General features: G+C 38.5%; 1 protein-coding gene across 2 annotated transcripts in view; it reads right to left on the minus strand.

Moving 5' to 3' along the window:
* Positions 1-6,394: 6,394 nt before the first annotated feature.
* CLIP4 (CAP-Gly domain containing linker protein family member 4) overlaps positions 6,395-26,263 on the minus strand; it is a 73,933-nt gene continuing 54,064 nt past the window's right edge. The window contains exons 12-15 of one of the 2 annotated variants that reach the window (XM_029231395.1): positions 24,925-25,048; positions 20,273-20,337; positions 12,510-12,582; positions 6,395-6,882 (exon numbers count right to left, since the gene is read on the minus strand). In XM_029231395.1, coding sequence (XP_029087228.1) covers positions 6,561-6,882; positions 12,510-12,582; positions 20,273-20,337; positions 24,925-25,048 — 584 coding nt within the window. In that variant the 3' untranslated portion in view covers positions 6,395-6,560. Of the gene's footprint in view, positions 6,883-12,303; positions 12,583-20,272; positions 20,338-24,924; positions 25,049-26,263 lie in introns of those variants that run through there. The other variant, XM_029231394.1, reaches the window with a different exon arrangement.

Genomic DNA, 26,263 nt, shown 5'->3' on the forward strand with positions numbered 1-26,263 from the left:
CATTTAAAAACATGAGCAGTTTGGTCTCAGAGGCCCCCTTCCTTTGATTCTGAAGTCTATGATTCTGTAAGACTTCACCTCTGTGTAAGGTAAATCCCAACGCCTGGCCCACAGTTGGTAGGACATGACCGGTGTGTGCGTGCACACGTGCGTGTGTGTGTGTGTGTGTGTGTGTGAGACCCTTAATTCATTCCGAGGCAAAGCCAATTAATTCAGTGCACAATCCCAGTGAGCCAAATTATATTTAACCTTTATACAAAAGCAGACCAGAAAGAAGTTTAGCATCAGTTCTCTGTTTATTGTTCTATTCAAAGATCTCTGTAACAAATCACAAAATCATTAACATAGCAAAATGAAGTTGCTATCTGGGGTGGTTTCCTGAAAGAAGCAAAGCTGACACAGGACTATGAGAATCATGTCTGTTTAACGACCTTCACGCTCACCATGGCACCACTTCTCTTTCATTACATTTGCTACAGTGGCAACCTTATTAGCAAAGTAAAATCACGCAACTTGTCACTTGAAGCGTTATCTTTTACCACACCTAATACTCGATGACAGATCTGATGCACTTGCTGTCAGTGCTCATTCCCAGAGTAACAAAGCCCAGGACAAGCCACACGTTCGAGACCAGGCAGTGTCTGTGGAGTCAGGCATCTCTGAACAAGCATCATGGAACCATTATGATGAGGAATTCACTAATGACAGGAGTCTTCTCTCCCAGTCACCACTGGATTGGAGAGAACCCCTCTTTTCGGGTTTGTGGAGACACCCACTGCCATTGGAGGGCAATTTTTGGAAACCTGTTCCGAATTACGTAGCGTTATAGTGGATCTAGTAGTAGGGAATCCCCAAAAGATAGCCAACTCAAATGCCCCACCAAAAGACCAAAAGAGAAGATTGTGACAACTGCAGGCAACTGTCAAAATTATATTTATGTGGTAGTTCACAGTTCTCAGTAAGAAGTAAAGTAAGATTAAAGACAAATTCTTTTTCCTCATGTATGTACCAGTTAGCAGCCGGTGATGTTTTATAAAAGAAACTAAAGCAGAACATGACACTGAATTTTCCTCTGTCACACCCCAAGGAGTGTGAAGTGAGACCTCAAGAAATCTCATGCTATTTCTTACTTCCCTAAGCCCTAGTCCCTTCAAGAAAGAGAAAAGATCGCTTGAGAAAAATCACAACATTTTAAACTGATACATATAATCTACTGGAATTCTTATTAGAAATCCATGTTTACTGGCAGGTTCAATAAAGGAGACTGAAAATTTTCACTTTAATCCTCTTCTCTATTGTGTATAATACAAAATCTACTTTCCCCTGTCATCAATTGGGACTTTTATGACTATTAAAATTCATTTTAAAATCCATTTTAGGATTTTTCCCAAAGATATTGTGTAGTAACACCTATCCTTCATAACAAGAGCTGTCAGGGACAGCCAATGTCATCAACAACACTGTTGACTGAGATTTAAGCTGAATCTCGGAAGTCATATTAGAGAAAGAATAAAAAGAATGGCTTGAAGCTCTGCATGTAATTTTAACATGATTCATTTCCATGTCAGTCTGATTTGGTTTGTTATGTGAAAAATAGTCCAGTCTTCAAGAAGGTAAGGGTACTTTGAGTAACACCTCTATCAGGCTGGAGGTGAAAGAACTTAACCTCTATGAGATCAACACAGGTCAAGGAGAACACATCATCTGGATATTTAAACTTCCTAAACTTTAGGAATGCTTAAAATTCAAATTCAGTTCAGCGCAAGTAGCTTCCTGATACTCCCTATTTAATTTCATCTATCCAATTCAAACAACTCCGACTAAACATCCAATCCTAAGACCAGTTCCTTCGAGGACAGAGGCATACAAGGTGTGCCTGAGTGTAAGGACCTGCGTATCTACAGGAGCAACAAACTTGACATCTGGGTTCATTTAGGGTTTTAGAGCTGAAATTAAAACCATATTTATGATCATTTGTCAAATGACAGCAGTGATCACTAGGGACAGGTTATGTTTTAAGCTAACAGGCTCAATTTAAACACCTGGAGTACCTTTACTAACATAACTCAGAACTTACTGCCCTGCTGCAGCACCAAGGCCACACTTCCCTATTTGAACTGAAAAATGATGAGACCTGCTGCTGCTTTATCGTGAAAATTCTATTCGTTATAAGATATTCTAAAGGGACGAGAGGAAAAAGGTTCCCACACCGCTTGGTGCCTTTCTCGTCAAGGGAAAAGGCTACAAGCAGAAAAGAAGTTTAATTTCTACCACGCATAATGAAAATATATTGTTGTCAGTAACAAGTGCCCATCTACTCTAATTCCTCCCCATAAACTTCTTTTTCCCTTCTGTAAAAAGGAGCATTGGCAAAAATTTTGCTAGAAAAAATTCTTTTTGCCTACGCAAAGACATATTCTGCTGGTAAGAAAATCTTAACATGATCTACTTAACTTGTTCAGCCCACACACAAGCTCCACTAAGAATGTCTGTTGTATATTCAAGCAGCTTATGTGACATTGTTTGTAAATAAGAGCCTATGTACCAAGGGATATTACTAAACAATTACTAAAAATATATGTGATGTGAGTTTTGTATTACCTACTGTGTTTGTATTACAAATAAGTGTAGTGAAGCAAAGGGCATGAAGAAAAATAAAAAATAAATTCTCCTACTTGCTTGCCATGTGGTGATACATATTATATGTCTCTGAGTCAATCATTTAGATAACAAATATCCAGTGAATGGTTAAAATTACTAGATCCATTTCTTAACTAAGCATGATTCCTAACACATTAGGTCTCTAGCCTCAGTCAACGTGGCTTAAATAATATTATCACATAGCCTAAATAGGCAGGTCCAAAATAAAACTCTGAAACAAAAATGCTTGGCACCGGAAACCAATGCTGTGCACACCTGGGTGAGATCCAGTTCATCCTCTCTGTGTTAGACCACACGTTACTGTGTTCCCTAAATTACCATCATATCACAACAGAAATTCAAAACCAGCCCCAGGGACAATAGATAGGCAGTTAGGTGACCCCACTGTGTCTTTCCTGCCCCCTTTTCTACCCCTGACACCCAACATCCTTCTATCTCCTTCATGCCACTATTTTGGGGTAAAGTTGGGCTACCATGACTCAAACCTTTCTTGTCCTTTGTCCTCCCCTACCCAGCAAAATTTACCCGTCCCACGGCCTGGTCTCTCAAGCCCACCTGGCTGAAGCTGGCGAGACAACACCTCTACTTTAAACCATCAACAGCCTCCACTGCCTCTGTTCATTTAACAAATGCTTCCCGAGCATGCAGTAGGTGCCAAGTGTTATTCCAGGTGTTAGGGATGAAATGATGAACAAAACAGTCAAAACCCATCCCTCAATCCAGTGAGGGACAGGACAAGTAATGAGCAAAAAGTTGTAGCATGACCAAGGGTGGTAAATGCTAAGGAGAAAAACAACAAAAAATGCTAAGGAGAAAAATAAGGAGGGGATAAGGAGTTCGGGAGAGGACAGTGCAAGGGTCTCACCAAGATTACAATGCCTCAGCTCAGATTCCACAAATGTCTGTATCTCAACACTTTTAAGCACTTAAAAAATACTCCCATCAGATTACCTGGAAATATAGAAACAAAGCCTTTTAGTAGAATGTAGATACTTATTTATATACATTTTGAAATCTATAAACTCAAGGTTTTCTATCCAACCCTAAATAAACAAATGAAATCCCACTGGTATAAAAGATAATTCAGCAATTTTAGAAAACCACAGAAATACATTCTTTTCTTAAATGGCTCTCTGTCCATCAAAACAATATAATCGGAGAGTAGCTAAAAACATAACTTCATTTGCTGAGTAGAAGCATGGTACTTTTTAAGACTCTCTATAGGACAAGGGTCCCCAACCCCTGGGCCGCACAGCAGGAGGTGAGCGGCGGGCCAGCGAGCAAAGCTTCATCTGTATTTACAGCCGCTCCCCATCGCTCACATTACCGCCTGAGCTCAGCCTCCTGTCAGATCAGCGGTGGCATTAGAGTCTCATAGGAGCGCGAACCCTACTGTGAACAACAGCACATGCGAGGGATCTAGGTTGCGTGCTCCTTATGCGAATCTAATGCCTGATGATCTGAGGTGGAGCTGAGGCTGTGATGCTAGCACTGAGCAGCGGCTGCAAATACAGATTATCATTAGCAGAGAGGTTTGACTGCACAGAGACCGTAATAAATCAATTGCTTGCAGACTCATATCGAAACCCTATCAGTGAGTGGCAAGTGAAAACAGGCTCAAGGCTCCCACTGATTCTACATTACAGTGAGTTGTATAATTATTTCATTATATATTACAATGTAATAATAATAAAGTGCACGATAAATGTAATGTGCTTGAATCATCCCGAAACCATCCCCCAACGCCAGTCCGTAGAAAAATTGTCTTCCACTAAACCGGTCCCTGGTGCCAAAAAGGTTGGAGACCACTGCTATAGGGTAAGGATGGGACAAATCCAAGTCATTACTGTAAGAAGAAAAAAAGTGAACTACAAAGCATATATACTCTGAGTACCTGAGAAGAGGAGAGTTGCAGGCAGGGTCAGTGACAACATGCCACTCCAAACCAAAACAGCTTCCCTTTTTATTAATGCTCAAGACGTGAACTTAGAATGACATAAGCAAAACACAAATGAAAACACCTAATTTTTATGTATAGTATACGTAAACATACACATTACATGGATTTAATAATCCTAATCTAAATATGAGAACAATTGGTTCTCTGACCTCAAAATAAATTCAGTGTTGGCATTACTGTTACTAACTTACAGGGCTTTATATTTAACAGGAAGAATTATGGACAACCAAGTTCAGTGTAGTCATGGACTTCACGGTAAGGTATAAATAGAGTTTTTAAGAAATAAACTATATAATAAAATAAGTTTACTTTTGACACAGTACAGTCACTTTCTTCAATCAAAAATATTCCTTGATTACAAAGCAGCCTTATTTTGCAAATGTATGTCAGGAAAATAGCTCTAGCAATATTTGAAATTTCACACCTTTTTAAAAAGGCAGCAAAGCAAGAGAATTTAGATTTTAAATAGTATATTGCAAAATAGTTCAATGTATTATTTCTAAAGCACAAAGCAAGCTCCATTTTGAAGGATGCTTTTTATCTTATAAAGCAAACTATTCCAATATTTCCGTGGTAGTTTAGAGTCTAAATATCTACAATAAAAGATATATCTTTATACATACAGGACAAACTTCAATACGTATCCACAACACAAATGTTCTGCATTATTACATTATTATGAAGCTTGGTTTGTTAACATGTGCTCAAAAGGAAAATAAAACCATGATACAGTTCTGCAGCTTTATAACAGGCTGAATTCTGCAACAACTGAAAATATAAGAAGAGCAACAACAGCAAACGCAACACCGGTTTTATGAATAATAACACAAAACATCAAGAAACCATAAACATTTAAATGAATAGCTACTACATTCTTCTTAACACATCTTAATTTGCTCTCTTGTCATAAATATAATTTTTTTAATGTTTTTCATACCCCTGGAGGAAATGATGGCCAATTCTCCACAAAGAGGAAAGTGCATCATGCTTTATTTTAAAAGTGCTTCATATATGTATGTTTTATAGATATGTCCCATAAGGAAGTTAATTAAGCACGTGCAAAAAATTCTAATTGTGACTTGAATTTATAAACCTAATCATGGGTTTTTGTGGTTCCTCCAGATGAGGCAGTCACTAACACAGAAGAAAGATATGAGATGACACGCTTTGTACAGCGGAAAGAGCCCGAGCCACAGGTCAGGAGACCCACGTTCTAGTTGTAGCTCTGGTAACCAGCTAGCTTGTGACCCCGCGTGAGGAAGAGCGGCTTTAGAACCTGGCAGCGGGCAAGAGGCTGAGCTCCAGAGTCCCTTCCAGGAATGCCTTACCTGCAGTCCTAATGTACCTGTAGGTGAGGCATTCCTGGGAGGGCAAATAGCTTGACCCAAAGACATGAAAAATACCTAGTCACACAGCTATTATTCTCTTACTGTCCTTATTAGTACAGAAAGAAATAAAAACTCCGAAAATACTTGACAGAAAAAGGTCATGTGAAGGTCTTATGTTAACCAAAGCTAGTGAAAACCTTCACAGTTATGGCATATGGAAAATCCACTATTCTGTGCAAAAATGAGACAGAGTAAGCAACATCAGTCAGTCACTTAATGGCACATTTTTTCCCAAGTCTCAGAATTCTCTTGGGTCTAAAGCTTTAAATCTTAAAAAAAAAAAAAAAAAAAAAGGAAAGAAAAAAGGCTGATTTTGAGATTGTTTTAAGAGAACCATGATTCCCACAGTTCGTATTTCTAGCTTTTTAAAGGAGTCTCTCTGAATTGTTATAATGCTTTTCAATGAAGATAGATCTATTTTCAAATTTTAAATAACGGCTAAAAGCTAAATAAAGTAAACCATTTCCCATGGACTCTTTATTTTGTGTGTGTGTGTGTGTGTGTGTGTGTGTGTGTGTGTATGAGCTCATTTAATACTGTAGAAGTTTAGCTCAACAATTCTCATCCACAAGCTTTGACCCGTTTATTCCCCGGTAGGTCACTCTGCTGGGCCTCACTAGGACCCCGTGGTTTGGCCTGCAGGTGAAGTAGCGTTTGTCCCCCACTGCCCCATCATTCTTTCCCTTGGCACTTCGAAGCTCCAGTCCAAGCCAGATCCCTGAGGCAAAGTCAGTGGGGCCCAGGTACCTAACGGTGCCCATCTCGTTGGAGCTGGTGAGGAGGACCTGGGAGCCCTCCTGCAGCCTCACGCGCCCCTCCAGGCCGCCGGCCGTGGTGCTGCTGCTCCAGCTGCGGCGCAGAGCGGGCTTTGACCTGTGCAGAGGGAACGCGAGAGAAACTCTGAAGCACGAAAGCCACGTGATGCAATTCACCGTATTCGTTTCCACAGCCAGGTTCACAAGTCATTCACAAAAGGGCATACTTTATGTTCACAACTTGATCTTTTTTATTCTAAATAGCAATATTAGGATATACTTTTCTTTAACATTAAAACGTTTTTCTCTTCTGGCTATTTAATACTACCCTAATCTGGATTTAAGATTTCACTAGCAATTTATATAAGCGCATGCCCTCGGTAAAACAGCAATTAGAAAAAAGACACCTATACCTGTTTAACAAAGCAAAAAGAAAAGAACCTAGTATTTTGGCTGCGGTAAATAAAATGACATTTTGCTCACCTTTCAAATATTCCTTTACATGAAAACCATTTTTAAAAACTGTTAATCCACAACTTTAGAAACTACACACAGACGCACACACGCACACACACGCACACCTTCTATGAATGAACTCCAGTTACATATAAGGGTTTGCCACTCTCCCTGTCACTAACATTAGGAAGGACCTTAGTTGTCTGGATCAGGATCCCTCCTCTTTTCTCTACAACAAAACATTACTTACAAGGCACTGCCTCCTAGCACCCGCCACCAGCCTGACCTGATGACACAACTACTGGGCACCCACACGTGGAACCCGTCCAAGGCCTCATGCCAATACTGCCCAGGGCAGTCCACTGTCCCTGGGAAGTAGCCAACTCTGCCCAAAACAGAAAGATGCCCAGGAGCTTGTCCTATGACCTGAGACCTCCCAAAACAGTCATCCAGAAACCACCACCAGTGGAGCCTTCAACCCGCCGTCCACGCCACCTCTCCTCCAGGAGAAACCCTTCTCCCAGCCCCACAGTAGAGACAACTCGGAACCTGTTACCAAAACTGCACGGAGCCTGACTGCGAGCAGAGTCTGGGTCCTGCTTGGTTTCTACTTTATTCCACTCTCTGTATTTTTAAATACACTCTCACACACCATGTCTCATTTCTTCCTATTAACGACCCCGAGAAGGGAAGAGCACTCTAATTTTATGGGTAGGAAAACTGAGGCCAAAGCCTGTCCTATGCCACATCTGATAAATCCTAGTTATAAAATGTAATGAAAAAATATTATTTACCACGTCAAATGCACAAATACAAAGTTAACAAAGAAATATGTAAGAGTTGTAAGAAAAGTATAAATCTTTACTGAAGAATATACAAAAGAAAAATGAAAAAGCTTTGTTCCTGGATAGAAACATATATATATATATATATATATATGAATCGTCCCCAAAATGATATTTTTTTTTGCAACCTGATGAAATTACTCGAATTTCACATAATGACAGTATCTATCATTTCCTGAGCACTTACTATGTGCCAAACACTTCACATACATTATCTCATCCAACCTCGCCCAAACCAGAGAGGAATTTGAGGCTAAGAAAGATCAAGCTATTTGCCTAAGGTCAGAGAGATGGTAAAGAGGAGACCTGGGGTTCAGATCCAAGGTCATCAAGCACAAAGGCCAGGCTCTTGCTCACAACCACAATGGGTATTAAGAAAAGGTTGAAAAATAATAATATGGCAAAATTTACATTGCCATTATATTAAATTATAAAATTACAATAATTAAAACAATGTGGGGACTTCCCTGGTGGCACAGTGGTTAAGAATCTGCCTGTCAATGCAGGGGACACAGATTTGATCCCTGGTCCGGGAAGATCCCACATGCCACGGAGCAACTAAGCCCGTGCACCACAACTACTGAGCCTGCGCTCTAGAGCCCATGAGCCACAACTACTGAACCCGCGTGCCACAACTACTGAAGCCCGCGTGCCTAGAGCCCATGCTCCTCAACAAGAGAAGCCACCGCAAAGAGAAGCCCGTGCACCACAACAAAGAGTAGCCCCCGCTCGCCACAACTAGAGAAAGCCTGCATGCAGCAGCAAAGACCCAACGCAGCCAAGAAATAAATTAAAAAAAAAACAATGTGGCCCTGGCATAAGAATGTACTTTTAAATGACACAGAGAAGATATTTTAGAAAAATACATGCAATTATTTCATATGTGATAAGAAGTAAAACTTCAAATCAGTGGGAAAGGAGTGAACATTCTAATTAGGAATGCTGTAAAACCTGGTCATTTATTTGGAAAAGAACATGATTCTTACCACACACTACATATTTTAAAAATCCCCAAGAGATTAAAGAGTTAAATGCATAAATTAAAAAAAAAAAGAAAGAACTAGGAAAACATAAAGCTATTCATCTGAACACACACAGACATACATACATGGGTGGGGAGGGGGGAGACGGACATGCGTTTAAAAAGTACGGCACCTACTATTAGTTAACGTTTTTTTTCACATATTATCATGCCATAAAAATGTTTCATGTCACAGCACAGCACAGTCTTTAAAAACACTGCAAAAGTCACACTGAGTAAAATTATTAAAGAAGAATAATAAGATTATTATGTGATATGTTAAGGGGAAAATCTTTCAAAGAGTATATAGAGTATGATTTGTCCAACTTTGCTTAAAAATTCAGATACATGCTTTAGAAAAAAGTTGAAGAAGTATATGACAAAATGCTAACAGTGATAATCTCATCTAGGTGATAAAATTACAGACGATCTTTTTATCTGCATTTAATTTACTGTAATTTTTTCAAATTTTGTCCAATCTACTTTCATAATCAGAAAAATTTTAAAGAAAGAAATAAGTAATAAATGAACTCGATATCCAAGCCAAAACTTAGTAGTTTGGGTAAAGATTTAACATTCCAATAAGAATGATTTGATTCAAGTTATGTCAAAGCTCTAAAAGCCCAGGGAAGTGAGAAATTTATAAATTACGCTACACTTGAGAGCGTTGCTTACTCCTTCAAAAACAATGGATCACCTATGAAATGGCAGGTCCAGAGCTAGGTTCCAGGAACTTGTGCATAGTAATCTGTAAAACGTTACAGATCCTGCAATAAAGACGGGTACAAAGCAGAAGGCGCACGAAAGAGGGAGAAATCTATCCTCACTCAAGGTCCCAGGGAAGACACTTCAGTGAGGAAGTGACACTTGAACAAATCTGACAGATGAGCAGACAGAAAAGGGAAGCAGGCATAGTCATGGGAGCAAAATATATTACGTGTAACTTAAAAGAAAATTTTTTGAACAGCGCAGAGAGTTTAGCAAATTGTCACTTGTGAGGATTTTACCACGAGAGCTAAGTCCAGAGAAACAGGCAGGCCTGTACACGCTATGCCAATGAACCTGGACTTCATTCCGCATTTGAGAATTCAAAAGCTTTACGGAACAGGCAGAAAATGAGAACATGTGACGTGAAATGATGGAACCTGCAGCCAACTGGGTTATATGAGTTCTACCCAAAGACATTCAAATTTGAGCTGGCCAAATACATCATGTGGACAGGCTGGGTTCCACAGAGAGGACCCAATGGAGACTCTCAGGAGATGCACTCTGAAAACACGGGGAGAAGCTAAGTTGGTAATGATGGAGATGAGATGTAGCGACAGGTGAGCTACAGATCCCAGGCTGGATGCAGACGGTGGGAGAGAGGATGCCTGTGCCTACCAGGTGGCAGTGACACCTATGCTAACATCTCAAGCTCCCTGTGTTTATTACCCCCATGCTTGGTATTAGATATACTAAGAATTCTGAAGACAGAAGAATTGCTTCCAACACCCCCTCCATCATTTTTTCCTCTGAATGAAGGTGTTCATCACCACCACCTCAATAAGCCAACTGGAGAAGCACATCTGCTCTTTCTCAAAAACGGCGCAGCCGGCTGCTGCTTCCCTTTCCTCAGCCCTCTTTTGCAAACATGCCCTTTGCCCCAATTCCTTCCAGTTTCTTACGCAGGGATTTTCATTATCTCTGACTATATTTTCCATGTTTCTTCTGGAAGTATCTTTTATTTCCATATGAATAGACAAGAAAATGGCACAGGGTTTGATAAATGTCAATAAACTCATTTCTTCAACCCACATTCTTCAGAATACATCATGCTTCCAGATTAAAAACAGCACAATATACAATCAACTCTGTTGCTTCAGCAGAAGGTCATCCAATCACTACAATGTTTCTTACCCCTGAGATCAGGGACAGGTTTCCTAGGACCTAAAGTCTAAACACCTGATGTCTTTCTTTTGTTTCGTATAACACTGATCACCAAACATCTGGTCACATATTGTTTAAGTAAAAACTAAATAAGTTTTAAATTGATTATATATCCTCAATAAGAATATGTTTATTTTTTTAAAACAGGTACTAGAGTCAATCTGTAGAAGTATCAGTAAAGCTTCATTTATTTTTATTTTCAAAGAAAACCAACAGAAGTACTGATATTTTCTTCTCATGTCAACAGATCATCTTGTACATATCCATACCTGCTGTATAGTTCCCACGGTTCAGATTTCTCTCTCCTTCCCTTGCTTCTCTGTATCATGTTCTTCCCCTCACCAACATCTTGACACTGATTTTGATACCTTTCCCCCTTCGAAATCCTTTATATCCTGCTTGCCTCTTCTTAGTAATTTCTTCCATTCTGCCTAAGAACTCTTGAATATCTTCAATAAACTGGAGCATAAAGTTATTGCCCTTAAACTCTTTCAGCTACTCAAGTGAGGAGACCAATTTTAAAATCTCAGAATTGGTAGAGGTTTTGAGGAAGGGAAAAAAACAAAATCCACCCAACTCTGCTAAACAGTACCTAACAGTGCCTCAGGACCCGTCAGAGTTCTCAAGTGAAACCTCAGATCTTTGCGAGGCCTTCCAATAACTTCATGCCAGATTATTATATAAACTACCTGCCTGTTGCTCGTGTGATCGGCAAGTCCTCTTGTGTGGGCTATGATTCCTAGTGGCTTCTAGGGCCCCACAACTAGTGCACTTACCTACTGAGCTAGACGTTTTTCCCCCAGGGCATTGTTCATAGAGTAACTGGAAGGATTTAAAATTAAAAAACAAAAACAAACAAAAAAAAACCACCTCCTTAACCTAATCAGCCTAGAAGAGCCTCATATTCCTCAAAAAGTTAAGAAGTTCCTAAACGTCTCAGAAAACTATTAGGGGGAGTAAACTGGGTCTGAGGTCTATAAATAGCAATATAAATGAAAAAGAGAAAAGGAGGTTCTCTCTACAAAGAAACAACAACCACGAAAAAGGGAGCAGTATATTCTACAAGAGGAAGTAGGAGTATTTTTTAAAATAATAATAAGATTACCTGATGCAAATAGGCCTGACATTCCTTTTATGGACTTCCCAAAATATTAAATCAATTCTCTGACTAATCAAGTAAACAGAGTTTAAAATCAGTCCACCCTATTCAATGATAACACAGAATGTAAATTCCTCCAACTTTTATTAACAGTACTAAACCTCTTTGAAAATATATTCCGTATACTACTTTTAGTCACTGGTGACATTTTTAATTGAGCTTGCAAAGGAGGGAGGAAGAACTCTTCTCACTGACACACTCATCACACCTTTCCTCCTAAGTGTTAAAATTCTACCACGCAATGTAAAAGATACAAAATCCCACTTTTATTTCTTCACAGAATCCTGTCATGTTCATCTTGAAAGGCATTTTTTCTAAATCTTCTTAATACTCACTTGGCAAAAGCATTTCTTCTGTTAATCTCTTTCTGGGAAGAAGCAGAAGTTGTACTGAAACTTCTCCTAAAACCTAAATATGAAAGTTAAGGTCAGATGAAGAAAAATAAATCACAAATTCACAGTCCTTGTTAAAAGTTATCTTTTATCATTTCTTCTACAGACGTTCTATTCTACCAAGCGTTTCTTTGGAAACAGAAAGCAAAGAAAATAAGTGCATGTAGATTGTAACAGTTTAGACTTCTTGACGATTGTTACCTCACCTTTCTCATCAAACTATGCACTACATGAATAAGTTAAGATCACGACATTACTTTTGGAGGTTTTTATTATAAACTTTCCTGAAAACCAAATGAAACTGAATTATACATTGATAAAGCTTAATCTTTTTACTCTCCAATATTACAGTCTTGATAAAATCGTATTAAAAAAATAAAAGGATAAAAATGGTTTAAAAAAACACTATCACTAAATATACCCCATTTATAAAATTCTGAACAATGAATTTCAGAGCTTATGATTGCTGGCATCCCCAAATGACAGAGTTATTAAAAAAAAAAAGAAAAAGACTTCACAAAAGGTAAAGTTTTTAAAAGATGCTTTTAAAAAAGAATGGGACTTCCAGTTCTGGCAGTTACGGCACACCAGATGTGCTGAGTGAACCTCTTGAATGAAGCAAGTATAATTTAAAACAACTATAATTTAAAAAAAAAAAATACTGTTGACCTCATACAAGTGGCACAATTCCAAAGAGGCCAAAAACCAAAAGGAGAAACCATGGAAGGTTTCCCCCAAAGCAATCTAACCACCTTGTACCCCAGGACTACACTGCCCTCCAGAGAAGCTGGGGCCTGCCAAGATGGGGTCCTAACAAAAGTGAGGGTCCCGAGCAGCTCATCCTCAGTGTCAAGTTAAATGAGAAACAAAATGAAGCACCACTCAGATGAACACAAAGGAAAGCAGCTTGTGTCAACCCCACTGTGCAGAAAGCAAAATGTTCTCCCCCCTCCAGATCTGTGATCGTTAGCCAAATTCATTTTATCTGTGTAATATAAAGACGACAACAACAACATTGCAGAGAACGTAAACTAAAGTTGGCAGTGCCTCTAGGCAACTGGCAGAAGTAAGCACAGGCATACCTCAGAGAGATTGCAGGGTCGGTTCCAGACCACAATAATGAAACAAGTATCTCAACAAAATGAGTCACAAATTTTTTGGTTTCCCAGGGCATCTAGAAGTTGTTTACACTATACTGTAGTCTATTAAGTGTGCGGTAGCATTATGTACAAAAGAAAAAAAATACACATACCTTAATTTAAAAATACCTTATTGCTAAAAACTGCTACCCATCATCTGAGCTTTCGGTGTCACAATCTTTTTGCTGGTGGAGGGTCCTGACTGATCAGGGTGGTGCTTGCTAAAAACTGGGGTGTCTACGGCAATTTCTTAAAACATGACAGCAGTGAAGTGTGCCACATCGACTGACTCTTTCTTTCACAAATGATTTCTCGATGTAGCAGGCGATGCTGTTTGATAGCATTTTACCCATGGTAGAACTTCTTTCAAAATTGGAGTCAATCCTCTCAAAGCCCGCCGCTGCTGTATCAACCAAGTTTATGTAACGCTCTAAATCCTTTATTGTCATTTCAACAATCTTCACAGCATCTTCACCAGGAGTAGATTTCATCTCAAGAAACCACTTTCCTCGTTCATCCGTGAGAAGCAATACCTCATCCGTTCAAGTTTTACGATGCGATTGCAGCAATTCAGTCACACCTTCAGGCTCCATTTCTAATTCTAGCTCTCTTGCTATTTCTACCACATCTGCAGGTACTTCCTCCACCGAAGTTGTGAACCCCTCAGAGTCGTCCATGAGGGTTGGAATCAACATCTTCCAAACTCCCATTAACGTTGATATTTTGACCTCTTCCCATGAATCACAAATATTCTTAGTGGCACCTAGAATGGTGAATCCTTTTCAGGTTTTCCATGAACTTTGCCCAGATCCATCAGAAGAGTCACTGTCTATAGCAGCCATAGCCTGACGAAATGTATTCCTTAAATACTAAGAGCTGGAAGTCTCAAAATTACTCCTTGACCCACAGGCTGCAGGATGGATGTTGTGTTAGCAGGCACGTAAACAACATTAAGCTCATTGTACATCTCCATCAGAGATCTTGGGTGACCAGGTGCATTGTCAATGGTAATATCTGGAAAGGAATCTTTTTTTTTTTCCTGAGCAGTAGGTCTCAACAGTGAGCTTAAAATATTCGGTAAGCCATGTTGTAAATATATGTGCTGTCCTCTAGGCTTTATTGTTCCATTTACAGAGCACTGGCATAGTAGATATAACATAGTTCTTTTTTATTAATAAATTTATTTATTATTTTTTAAATTTACTGTTGGCTGTGTTGGGTCTTTGTTGCTGCACGCGGTTTTTCTCTAGTTGCGGCGTGCGAGCTTCTCGTTGCGGTGGCTTCTCTTTTTGCGCAGCACGGGCTCTAGGCACACGGGCTTCAGTAGTTGTGGCACGTGGACTCAGTACTTGTGGCTCCCGGGCTCTAGAGCGCAGGCTCAGTAGTTGTGACCCATGGGCTTAGTAGCTCTGCGGCATGTGGGATCTTCCCGGACTGGGGCTATAACCCATGTCCCCTGCATTGGCAGGCGGATTCTCAACCACTGCGCCACCAGAGAAGTCCCAATGTAACATAATTCTTAAGGGCCCTAGGATTTTCAGAATGGTAAATGAGCACTGGCTTCAACTTAAAGTTACCAGCTGCATTAGCCGCTAACAAGATAGTCAGCTTCTCCTTTGAAGCCTCACACTGACTTCCGTTCTCTAGCAATGAGAGTCCTAGAAGGCATCATCTTCTAGTGGAAGGCTGTATCATCTACACTGAAAACCCGTTGTGTAGTGGTGCCACCTTCATTAATGACCTTAGCTAGATCTTCTGGATAACATGCTGCAGCTTCTACATCAGCACTTGCTACTTCACCCTGCACTTTGAGGTTACGGAGATGGCTTCTTTCCTTACGTATCATAAACAAACCTCTGCTAGCTTCAGACTTTTCTTCTGCAGCTTTCTCACCTCTCTCAGCCTTCATAGCATTGAAGAAAGTTAGTCCAGCCTTGCTCTGGATTAGGCTTTGGCTTCAGGGAATTCTGTAGCTGGTTTGATCTTCTGTCCAGACCATTAAAACTCTCTCTGGATCAGCAATAAGGCTGTTTCTTACCATTTGTGCCCTTGCCAGAGTGGCATTTTTGATTTCCTTCAAGAACTTTTCCTTTGCAGTCACACATGGCTAACTGTTTGGGTACAAGAGGCCTAGCTTTTGACTTGTCTCTGCTTTTGACATGCCTTCCTCACTAAGCGTAATCATTTCTAGCTTTTGATTTAAAATGAGAGACATGCAACTTTTCCTTTCACTCAGAGGCCATTGTAGGGTTACTAATTGGCCTACTTTCAATATTTTTGAGTTTCAGGGAATAGGGAGGCCCGAGGAGAGGGAAAGAGATGGGGTAATAGCCAGTTGGTGGAGCAGTAAGAACATACACATTTATCGATTAAGTCTGTCATTTTATATGGATGCGGTTCATAGCGCCCCAAAACAATTACAATACTAACATCAAAGACTACCGATCATAGATACATCGTAACAAATATAATAATAACGGAAAATTTTGAAATATTGTGAGAATTACCGAAATGTGACCCAGAGACATAAAGTGAGCAAATGCTGTTGGAAAAATGGCGCCAAAAGACTTGCTCAATGAAGGGTTGCCACAAACCTTCAATTTGTAAAAAATGTAATATCTGAGAAGCAAAAAAAAGCAAAGCACAATGAAACAAGATATGCCTGTATAATCTTCTCAAGAGGCATCAACCCAGGCTTAAAAGAATTCCCATACATTAAATTGTAAGTAAAATAAGCATTTCACAACAATAAATTACAAAATTCACAAGGAAAGAAGGTGCCACAAGTTAGGCTCAACAGAAACAGACGGCAGAATCAGACTCACAAAGACTTCAGGTATTGAATTATTAAACATAAAAAGTAACAATATGTAAAATGTTTAATAGCATAAAAGAAAAACTTGAAAATGTGGGGAAAGAATAAGTGACAATAAGTAACAACCAAACAGACGTGCAAAAAGAAAAAAAATGAAAAATTTGTAATTAAAAAACTTTGCGGCTGAATTAGGCAGTAGAATAAACATAGCAGAAGAAAGAATCAAGAAACAGAAAGATAACTCTGAAGATATCCAGAATGCAGTCCAGAGAGACAAAGTTGTGAAAAATATGAACGAGGCATGGGAAAGTGAAAATGTGGACTATACTACTCGTCAGAATTTTGGAAGGAGATCATAAAGAGCATGAGGGAAGAAATAGTTTCAGTATGTGGGCAAGAATTTTACAGAATTAATCAAAGATACTAATTCCGAGATCCAGGAAGACCCAAGATGCCAAACAGAATAAACAAAGGGAAATCTCCACCTAGACATAATCATAGCAAAACTGTACAACACAAAGGAAATAGAGAAGATCTTTAAAAGCAGTCAAAAAGCAAAGATAAACCACCTACAATGGTATGGATTAGGCAGACTGATAGGTGATTTCTCAAAAATTTGACAGAAGACAGAAAGCAGAAGAATTATATTGTCAATGTGCAGGGAGAAGACAGCTCTCAAACTATAATAAAAATTGCACCAATTTTTACTTTTACTCAGTAAAACTATCATTAGAAAAGACAGACAAAAACTGAGTTTCCTACCAATAGACCTTTCTAAAAAAATATTTAAGAATATAGATGAGGTAGAAACAAAATGATTTCAAGTGTAAGTTCTAAGGATTAATGACTAAAGATATCGGTAAATATTGACATGTATGAGCAAATTAAATAAATATCAATTATATAAAAACTATTATAATAATGTGAAATTTGTGAGGGAAACAAAATAGAAACTCAGTTTCTAAGGATTTCCTATTATTTGAGAAAGAGTAAACATAATGATTAACTTTAGGCTTTGCTAAGTATGTATGTCAAAGTACCTAATTACTAAGAAGCATATTCATAGAATGTAATTTTTATACAAGTAGAAAATTAAATGGAAAAAAGAGGGGGTAGCAATATAACCAGAATGAAGTCAAGAAAGAAAAACATTTAAGTACAAAAAAGTTGAAAAATTAGAAAACAAATAAATAACAAATAAATCCAAATATATTACTAACTACAATGAATGCAAATAGGTGAAACTCAGATTAAAAAACAAAGGTTGTCTTTTTCTAAAAAAAGTAAAATCCAGTTATATTCTATTTACAAGATATTCCAGGGGCTTCCCTGGTGGCGCAGTGGTTGAGAGTCCGCCTGCCGATGCAGGGGACACAGGTTTGTGCCCCGGTCCGGGAAGATCCCACATGCCGTGGAGCGGCTAGGCCCGTGAGCCATGGCTGCTGAGCCTGCGCGTCCGGAGCCTGTGCTCCGCAACGGGAGAGGCCACAACAGTGAGAGGCCCGCGTACCGCAAAAAAAAAAAAATAATAATAATAATAGAAGATATTCCAAAGACATGAGAACATAGAAAGATTAAGGCAATGGCTAGAAAAAGACTTTTTAGGCAAGTACTTAACCACAAGAAGGCTGATACAAGGTAAAAAGAATTACTATACAGCAATACCACTTACATTAACACCAAAAAAAAAAAACAAAAAAAGAAACAGGTAGGTATAAATCTAATAAAACATGTATAGAATCTATATTAGGAAAATTATAAAACTCTGATGAAAGGAATCAAAGATCTAAATAAATGGGGAGGCACTCCATGTTCATGGATAGGAAAATTCAACACTGTTAAGACATCAGTTCTTCCCAATTTCATCTATACATTCAATGTAATCCCAATCAAAATACAGCAAATTATTTTGCAGACATCAATAAACACATTGTAAAGTTTATATAGAAAGGCAAAAAGCCCAGATAAACCAGCACTATATTGAGGGAGAAGATCAAAGTCCACTACTAAACTTGAAGAATTTCTATACGGCTGCAGTAATCAAGACAGTGTGGTATTAGCAAAAGAAAAAGACAAATCTATCAACAGAACAGAATAGAGAGCCCAGAAATAGACCCACACTAACACAGTCAACCGATCTTTGACAAAAGAGCAAAGGCAATTCAATGGAGAAAGGACAGCCTTTTCAACAAATATGGTGGAACAACTAAACATTCACATGCAAAATAATGAATCTAGACATCGACTTACACCTTTCACAAGAAATAACTCAATGAATCATAGATATAAATGTAAAACACAAAACTACAGAACTTCTAGGAGATAACACAGGAGAAAATCACGGTACCCTTGGGTTTGGTGGTGACATTTTTGATACAACACCAAAAGCACAAGTCATGAAAGAAAAAATTGATAACTTGGACTTCATTAAAATTAAACACTTCCACTCTGTGATAGACACTGTTAAGACAATGAAAAGACAAGTCACAAAACATGCAAAAGCACAATGGTTTGCTATTTTGACGACTTAAAAATGAAAATCTCCTGCTCATCAAAAGATGCCAAAAAAGGGAGGGGAGGGGGTGGCAAAAGACAAGTCAAAAACTGGGAAAGATATCTGCAACAAACAAAACTGACAAAATATTGGTGTCCAAAATACATGAAGAAACCTACAAATTAATAAGAAAAAAACAAACCAACCAAAAGAAAAATGGGCAGTAGACGTGAACAGGCACATCGTAGAAGAGGAAATGTATGTGGCCCATAAACATGGAAACAGGCCCAACCTCATCTGTAATCTGAAAACTGCAAATTAAAACCACAAGGAGATACCATTTACACCCATCAGATGGGCAAACAAGACTACTGGCGGTGAGGTGAGGAGTGACAGAGACTCTCATCCACTGCCCATGTGAACAGTTTGGCACACCCAGGAAGACTGAAGATATGGATATCCCATGCCTGGCAATCCTGGAGAAACTTTTGCAAATGTGCACAATGGCATAGTTTCTAATAGTTAAAAACAGGATATAACCCAAATATCCATCAAATATAAAATGAATAATGTATTTTAATGGAACACTAAATAACATAGCAGACAACAATCAAAACTAAACTTGAGGACACGGGGAGGGGGAAGAGTAAGCTAGGACGGAGTGAGAGAGTGGCATGGACATATATACACTACCAAATGTAAAACAGATAGCTAGTGGGAAGCAGCCGCATAGCACAGGGAGATCAGCTCGGTGCTTTGTGACCATCTGGAGGGGTGGGATAGGGAGGGTGGGAGGGAGGGAGACGCAAGAGGGAAGAGATATGGGGATATATGTATACGTATAGCTGATTCACTTTGTTATAAAGCAGAAACTAACACACCATTGCAAAGGAATTATACTCCAATAAAGATGTTAAAAATAACCTAAACATGTATTATTTATTGACATATCTATGGGGGACAGACATAAAGAAAATCAAGGGAATAATTAACATAAAATTCAAGATGCCCAACCTGAAGACAGAGTACACGAAAAGGGAGGCAGACGAGACTCGGGATGCTCGGGTTTCTACAGGACAGGCGGGTAATCGTCGTCTTTGGCTGCGGGGTGGGTAACAGGTGCTGTTTATGATTACACAAACTATACAAACACATTTCATATACTCTCTTGTATACGTGTATACTTGACAGTAAAACTTCTTCATTGAATAAAAGCAAAGAAATAATTATTAGGAACATAAAAACTGCGTAATCTTACCAGGATACGAATGATTCTGTTTATCTGAAGAAATTTCTGAAAGAGTATCCAGGGAATCTGTTACCCTGTGAATAAAACAAGTAATGCAAACCTCATTAGAAGTAGCTGGTCTTCAGATTTAAGACTGGTGCTTAACTGAGGATTTCACACCAATGGTTCTTTCTTATTTCACTCGTTCGACAAGCATTTACTAAGCATCTATCATGAGCCAGGGATGAACTTCAATCTAGCACCACAGACAGGCAATATAAGCATAGTAAGTACAGAGAAAGTCAACTTCAGGTGAATTCGTTTCAAATACGGGCCTGACTTTGCTTCTTTGGAGCTTTATTTTCGAAGATGAAACTAAAAAATGTGCACATTTTATTTTATGTGAAAGTTAACAAATGTCAGGTTATAACTGTAAAAACACCACATTTTTACATTGAAAAAACATCAGCTGAGTCTGTGTATATATGTGATTTTTCTGATAAAACTGGCTAATACGATTCAACATGTTTTATTTTATACTTGACTCTAAGCACAATCACAAAGGTCACGTTCACGATAGGTCTATTTCTTTGATACTCAAATCATTCTTTATTTTTAAAAAGCCAATCCTGTAACAGTCTCATTTTCTTCCAATTGTCTACTGACCTAAATCTGCAGTCTTCATTCTATCAATCACTTGCATCAGCACACTTTGTTACCATAAAGAAATTCTGCAACTCTTACAATATTTGCAATTTCATCTTGCAATTCACATGCATCATTTTCACAAGATACATAACATACAGCAATCAATGAGAGACTAATGAATGCAAAGAGTATGACTTGATGAAGAGGACAGATACTTGAATTAAGCTGTGATGGAGAGTCGAGAACTTAATTCTAAAAGTGATCGGTTCATTAGTAATAAGCATGTAATGGTATGAACTGAGAATAAGAAAATTAATGCTATGCTGATAAAAACCACTTGAGTAAAAAACAGACGGAGAGAGAGAGACAGAAAGATTAGGTCCAGTCAGTGTCTTAGAATTTCTCTGAAGTAATACTGGTTGATATATAAGTTAACAGAAGAAAAAGCATTAACTAGATGATACTTGGGTGATAGTAGAAAACCATTCAAGCAGAGGAAAGTACGATGTGCATTCTGGGACAGGAGGCACATTTTTTAATGGAACTATTAAAATAAAAAAATTTTAAAAGGCCAGCTACAATCTGGGGAGGGGCGCAACGCAAGGTGAGGTTGTGATTGGTCACTATGTGATTGACTGTTCTCTCAGGAGTCCCTAGTTTAAAATTCTTCCTTCTTGAAGATCAGTGTTATCTTTAAAGAGCTCCAAAGCTGGTTTAAATTAGAAACTCCTCAAAATCAGGCACCATGTCTGTTTTATTTACTTATAGAACGCCTAGCACAGCACAAAGTGCTGAAAGACACTTAATAGTATTTGATGATGACGAATGAGACAATCAGAAAACGGTAGGAAGACAGCTGGATAGAGAGAGCAGTTCATTTAGAGAGAGAGCCCTGCTTCTTCTAAGATGAGGGGGCTGCTTTTAAATGAATCACCTTAAAGAAGACCAAATAGATGGCAAAAAAAAAGTAAAAAATGTGTGTTCCATAAACAAGGCAAGAAAAAGAAGATAAAACCAGGAGAGAGAAAGAGGCTTCACAACATAACAGAGAAGAAAGCCGTTACAGCATAAAAAACACTGAACAAAATTTGATCAATATTTACTGTGCATACAACATGCCAGAATGTGTTCCTTGGGTAATCAAACATGAAACGGAGAACCCCAGTCCTCATGACTAGGAGACAAATAAAACTTATGAGAGACTGTAGCAATGATCAAAATTCAAAATGTGAAATACAGTTTCTAGTGAACTCTTATCACTTTTGCACCACCATAAAGTCAAAAAAATGTGTTAATGAAGCAATGTGTTAATGAAGATTTGTTCAAAGTAATATGAGAACCCAGAAGACTGACTGGTGACTCAGTATGGATTTTATTCCCAAATCAATCATTTATAAGGTATAGGTCCTAAAGAAAGTCACTGGGCCTCTTTTAACCATTATAGGGTAATGGTTAAGAGTACACATTCTGATACTACACTACCTGAGCTCAAATCTCCACTTGGGAGCTGTGTACAACTGCACAACTCACTTAACCTCTCTGTGCCTTACTTTCCCCACCTGTGAGATAGGGATAACTGCAGTACCTGACACACAGGGTTGCTGCAGAGCAGTAAACAATACATACAGAGTACTTAAAACAGTGCCAGCACGTGTAAGCGCCCCTAGCTACTACCTCATTTTCTTCATTATAAAATGACTACCAAGAAAAACCCCAGCAAACTGCCTAAAAGCAAGGGCTTAGGAAAAAAACAACAGCAAAATAACAAACCTGGGCTGAGTCCAGCTCCACCATTAACTACTGTGCGAGATCAAAATATCCCACCCAAAACATGCCACTCTGGTGCAAAGATTATTTTGAGCTAAAGACATCTGAGAATCAACAAATGCAGGAAGAGGCTTTCTCTGAACTCCCCTTATCTGCCTAAAACAGATCTTCCCAAAAAAGAACGGAATTGTCATAAATCCCCTTCCCGGGAGTTTCATCAAGCAGAGAAGACTGACTCTCATCACAGGAGAGAACATGAGCAGTTAACACCACACCCCAGACAGACACTGTCACAGACTATCATATCCCCCTCCGTTTTCCTAAGGGCCCACTAGTCTTTCCTAACATCACCTGCTCCCCCACAAGTGGCCGTTCTCCCCCTCCCTTTCCCCTATTGAGATGGTCTATAAACTCTCCAATCTCACCACTACTTTGGGCATTCACTGCTTTCTGTGATGCCCCCATGCATGTAAAATTAACATTTAATAAGTGTGCATGATTTTTCTCCTGTTCATCTATCTGTTGTCAGTTTAATTCATAGACAGGACAAGTTTTTCGTCCCCTACAGTAGCTATAGGACTTTAGCAAAGCTACTGTGTCTCTTGTAACTTTTCTTCACCTGCAAAAATAGGAATAATCATATTACCTTATACCTCACTGGGCCTGGGGGAGATTTATGAAGTAACATGGTACAGAGCCCACCACTTACTAAATGCTCAATAACTATTTGTACAGATCCTCCTCAACTTACAACGGGGCTACGTCCCGATAAACCCATCTTAAGTTGAAAATGCATTTAATACACCTAATCTACTGAACATCATCACTTAGCCTCGCCTACCTTAAATGTGCTCAGAACACTTTCATGAGTCTACAGTTGGGCAAAGTCATCTAACACAAAGCCTATTTTACAATAAAGTGTTGAATGTCTCATGTAATTTATTGAATGCTGTACTTCAAGTGAAAAACAGAATGCTTGTATTGGTACAGAAGTGTCGTAAATGTATTGGTTGTTCACCTCGTGACCACGTGGCTGGCTGGGAGTTGCTGCTGCCCTGCGCAGCCATCTCGAGGGAATATTGTACTGCACATCGCTAGCTCAGGGAATGATCAAAATTCAAAATGTGAAATACAGTTTCTACTGAATTCTTATCACTTTTGCCCCACCATAAAGTCAAAAAATCGTAAGCTGAACCATTGTAAGTCAGGGACCATCTGTAGTTATTCTTTTCCAGCTCACCTGACCAAATACTTATTAGGATCAAATGAAACAACATTTAATTGAAGGTACTTTGTAAACTGAAAAGCATTATACGTTAAATGTTATAAAATCATAAATAATAAGAAAAGAATTATACTAAGTACATCATAGAAGAAGGAAAAGAATACAAAAATTACATGTAATTATTCAATAAGAAAAACAAAGTGAGAAAGAAAATGGATATAAAACCTGTTAAATCTGCCAGGAGGCAGTCACACAGTCTAGTCGGAAGGGAACAAGATGGGACTCCGAGGTTGAGATCATAGATCTATTCTCATGAATGTGACTATACCATACATGGTATTTCCTATTTAAAGATGAGTATCCCGTTTCCCATCCACTGAAACGCATACCAAGCCAACTCCTTTCAGCACAGTAAGTCACTTCACACAATAGTACCTGGAATTTCATGAGGACTCACTTCTGCTCAACTTTTTTTATAAAAACCAGAGTGAGCTGGTACAAAAGTGTACTATCTTAAGAAGAAACACCGGGGAGGTATATTATATATAAATCCTTGAAGCTTCACTTCCCCCAAAGATCTACTGCTTATCTATTTTTGAAAACTAAGGAAATCAGAGGAAAAAGCCATTTTGGTTCCATTAGGTTTTTAGGAGAATGAATGGGGTGCCTGCTGGCAGGAAATTTAATGTAGTTAGGATGTGACTGAGGCAATCAGAGAGCATTTTTACTTTTGTTTGCATGACAGATTAAGCTTGCTGCTCTCACTGTTCAGAGCGGTAAACACCACTCCTACTAGCCTACACATACTCACAGGGTTTGCAAATGAGGAATAAAGGAGGTTTTTAAAATTGCAAATCCTCAGCAAAGCAAATTCAGCTTTCCATGAGCCTTCCCTCTGAAGAAGGTGGTTGGTTAACCCCTTGAAAGAAGACATGGGCTACAGTCAGGGCATGTCTTTAACATCAAATTAGGGACTCTAACTATAACCCACTGCACGTTACAAAAAGTTCTTGTGAATGGTGTAAATTTCATTGTTTCTCACCTTTGTACTCTGGATGGGGGAGCAAATATTCCATATCTTGGGGAACAACTAAAATACTGCACACCTCCAACTGAACCATCATTCTTGCCATGGGGTTTATCAAGCTCTATCCCGTACCAATATCCTAGAACAAGAACATGGGATTTTAAAAGCATCTGCACTTTATCCAAAATTGTCATCAAAGTCTACATGGTTTAACATTTCACAAATGACCAAAATCCTCATGACCATTAAGCTTTCAAATGATACAATTATAAAACAAAGTTTGAAAATTTGAAAAGTTTTCAACTAGAAAAACATTTTACAAGCATAATTGCAGAGTTGTACATTAGGGGAGAAAGATAAAATGTACAAACACAAATTTGGCAAGGATTAGCTATTATACAAGTAGTGTATGACCAAAATATATCTAAAAGCTACAATAAGAACTGTCCTTAACTCAGTAGTATGGTCTGTTTAAGTTGAGAGCAGTGTAGCATGGTACTGAGATGTATAAATCATAAAATGAATATGCAATCTTTTCATTTTACTCTTCCAGTATTAGAATACCACAAACAGTTCTGAAATAATTAAAGGGGGACAAAAACAATATGGAAAATATGACTAGACTTCATGGTGACTCTTCTTTTTCTTTCATTTTTTTCCCTACCCAGGAAGGAAAAAAAAATCATTTTTAACCTAAATGAAAAGATTTAGGTTAGTTAATAGAAATAATTTTCTAAAAGGCTTTTAAGTATTTAAAAGGGCCCACTCTGAGGAGAGTAATAGGATTTCCTTTTCTAGAGAGCATAAAATTAAAATAGTGAGGTTGCTTTTAGTGTGGCAAATATTAGATAAATGGACATATACTCCTAGAGTAATGGCTCTGGATGAGGGTACCTCCAGTTCAGTTAAAAGTACCTGACGGTCCACTCATTTTTGTATTTAAAAGTAGAATACAATAGTAATTGTATGTGGTCTCTTAGAATCAGTAACAAATAAAAAAATAAGGATACAGATATTGAGAAACTTATGACAAATGACAAAATACAAAAATATTGTTCCCTTCAGATTAATAGTTCAAAGAGTCAATTGTATAACCTCTAAAATGACAATCTAGAAGTTCTTAATTTTTTTCCTCTTACGTTCAAAAAGATGATACCTGAGTCCATTCCCGATATTGGAGTTTGAGTTGAAAAGACTAACGTAATGCGTGTAACTGTCTTTTATACTTAAACAGTCCTACCCTGCACAGGTACAGAGTGAGGTATACAAACCCACTGCTCAGCCATACTAATGCTCAGTCATCGCATTTCTGAATGTCGCTAACTGGGTTACTCTGGTTGCCATTGTTATTTCT

This window comes from Monodon monoceros, unplaced genomic scaffold (genome assembly GCF_005190385.1).
Source record: "Monodon monoceros isolate NGI ecotype Baffin Bay Population unplaced genomic scaffold, NGI_Narwhal_1 Super_Scaffold_19, whole genome shotgun sequence".
Classification (NCBI taxonomy): domain Eukaryota; kingdom Metazoa; phylum Chordata; class Mammalia; order Artiodactyla; family Monodontidae; genus Monodon; species Monodon monoceros.